At 51.3% G+C, this 1,656-nt stretch overlaps 1 protein-coding gene across 1 annotated transcript in view; it reads left to right on the top strand.

Moving 5' to 3' along the window:
• The window catches only part of EMWEY_00033160 (hypothetical protein, conserved), a gene marked incomplete at both ends in the record, with an annotated part of 2,103 nt that extends 993 nt beyond the window's left edge, over positions 1-1,110 (top strand). The window contains one exon of the mRNA XM_013481830.1: positions 1-1,110. This exon is cut by the window's left edge and continues 993 nt beyond it. Within this exon, the coding sequence (XP_013337284.1) occupies positions 1-1,110 (1,110 nt within the window).
• Positions 1,111-1,656: the final 546 nt, after the last annotated feature.

The raw sequence follows: 1,656 nt of genomic DNA, 5'->3' as shown, positions 1-1,656 counted from the left end.
CAAAACGGTCCTTGTGTTACTACTGCCCCTGCTATTCCCCTGCAGCACCAACGCCATCTGCAGCAGCAGCAGCAGCAGCAGCAGCACTTCTCCCCACAGATGTACTTGGGTATGCCTGTACCTCATGACGCTACTAAGAGAGCAACAGCAACTGCTGCTGCTGCTGCTGCTGTGCATAACAGCAGCGTATGCTCCCCAGTGCAGCACCAGCTGTCTGAGATGCTGCAGCAGCAGCAGCAGCAACTGCAGCAGCAGCTGGCGAACAGTTGCTGCGCGGGGAGTTTCTGTGGGGATAAGTGCCGCTGTGTTGCTGCAGCAGCAGCAGCAGCAGATAGCGACGCCCCTGCAGCACCAAGCAGCAGCAGCAGCATGGGTCTACGTCAGCAAACAAGCAGCAGCACTGCAGCAACAGCAGCAGATGTTGCTTCGTTGCTGAATTGGCCATCTTCTGCTACTAGCTGCAGCGCCAACAACAGCAACACTAACAGCAGCAGCAGCAGCAGCAGCAGCAGCACCGACAGCAGCTGCTGCGCATCGGGGTGGGCAGCACCAGGCAGCCGCAACAGCACAAGGTCTTCCTTTGGTGGTGATGCTGCCTTTGGTGGTAGCGAGCCTTACCCTCAGCAGCAGCAGCAGCAGCAGAAGCAACAGCAGCAGCATCAACAACAGCAGCAGTTGCTGCTGCTGCAGCAGCAACTGCAGAAGCAGCAGCAGCTCGCGCTGCTTCATAGAGTTATGCAGCAGCAAATGGCAAGACAGCAGCAGCTAATTGAGCAGCAAAGGATGCGATTTAGTAAGCAGCAGCTGCAGGCAACCTCAGCAGCAGCAGCACAGCAGCAGCAGCAGCAGCAACAACAGCTATTACTGCAGCAGCAACTGCAACAACGACTACAGCAGCAGAGGATGCAGCAGCAGCAGCGCATGCAGCAGCAAGGTACACGACTGCGCTCTGCTCCTGACTACACAGAAACAGTAGCAGATCCAAATGCAGCAGCAGCAGCTGCTGCTGCTGTTGCTGCAGCAGCAGCAAACAGTCGGTGGGTGCTGCCAGGGACTCAGCAGCAGCAGAAGCAGCAGCAGCAGCAACAGCAGCAACGCTATGCATCTTAATGCCATTAATGCTAATAATCAGCAGCAGTTGCTGCTACCGCTGCAGCAGCAGCAGCACAACGACTCCCTATTTAGGATTTAATTGCTGCTGCTACTGCAGCAGCAGCAGCAGCGGCTGCTGCTGTTGCTGCAACATTAACAGAAGCAGCAGCAGCAGCAGCACCAACAGCAGTTGCAACACTGACAGCAGCAGCAGCAGTAGCTGCAACAGTAACAGCAGCAGCAGCAGTAGCAGTAACAATGACACCAGCAGCAGCAGCAGCAGCAGTTGCTGCTGTCGCTGCTGCTGCTGCTGCTGCTGCTGCTGCTGCTGCTGCTGCTGCAGTGTATGTGTTGACCGCAGGTATAGAGGGAGAGTTTTGCTGCTTTGTTTGTTTGTATATTTATAATTAATAATATTATTATTAATAATATTATTTATTTATTTATATATATTATTTATGCGGTTATTTTATTTATTTATTTATTTGTTTATTTATTTATTTATTTATTTATTTATTTATTTTGTTTATTTATTGGCAGTAATATTTATTAACAAACAAAACG

The sequence above is a fragment of the Eimeria maxima genome, genomic scaffold, assembly GCF_000499605.1.
Source record: "Eimeria maxima Weybridge genomic scaffold, Emw_scaff439, whole genome shotgun sequence".
Lineage (NCBI taxonomy): Eukaryota > Apicomplexa > Conoidasida > Eucoccidiorida > Eimeriidae > Eimeria > Eimeria maxima.
This window is presented reverse-complemented; position numbering and strand designations above follow the sequence as displayed.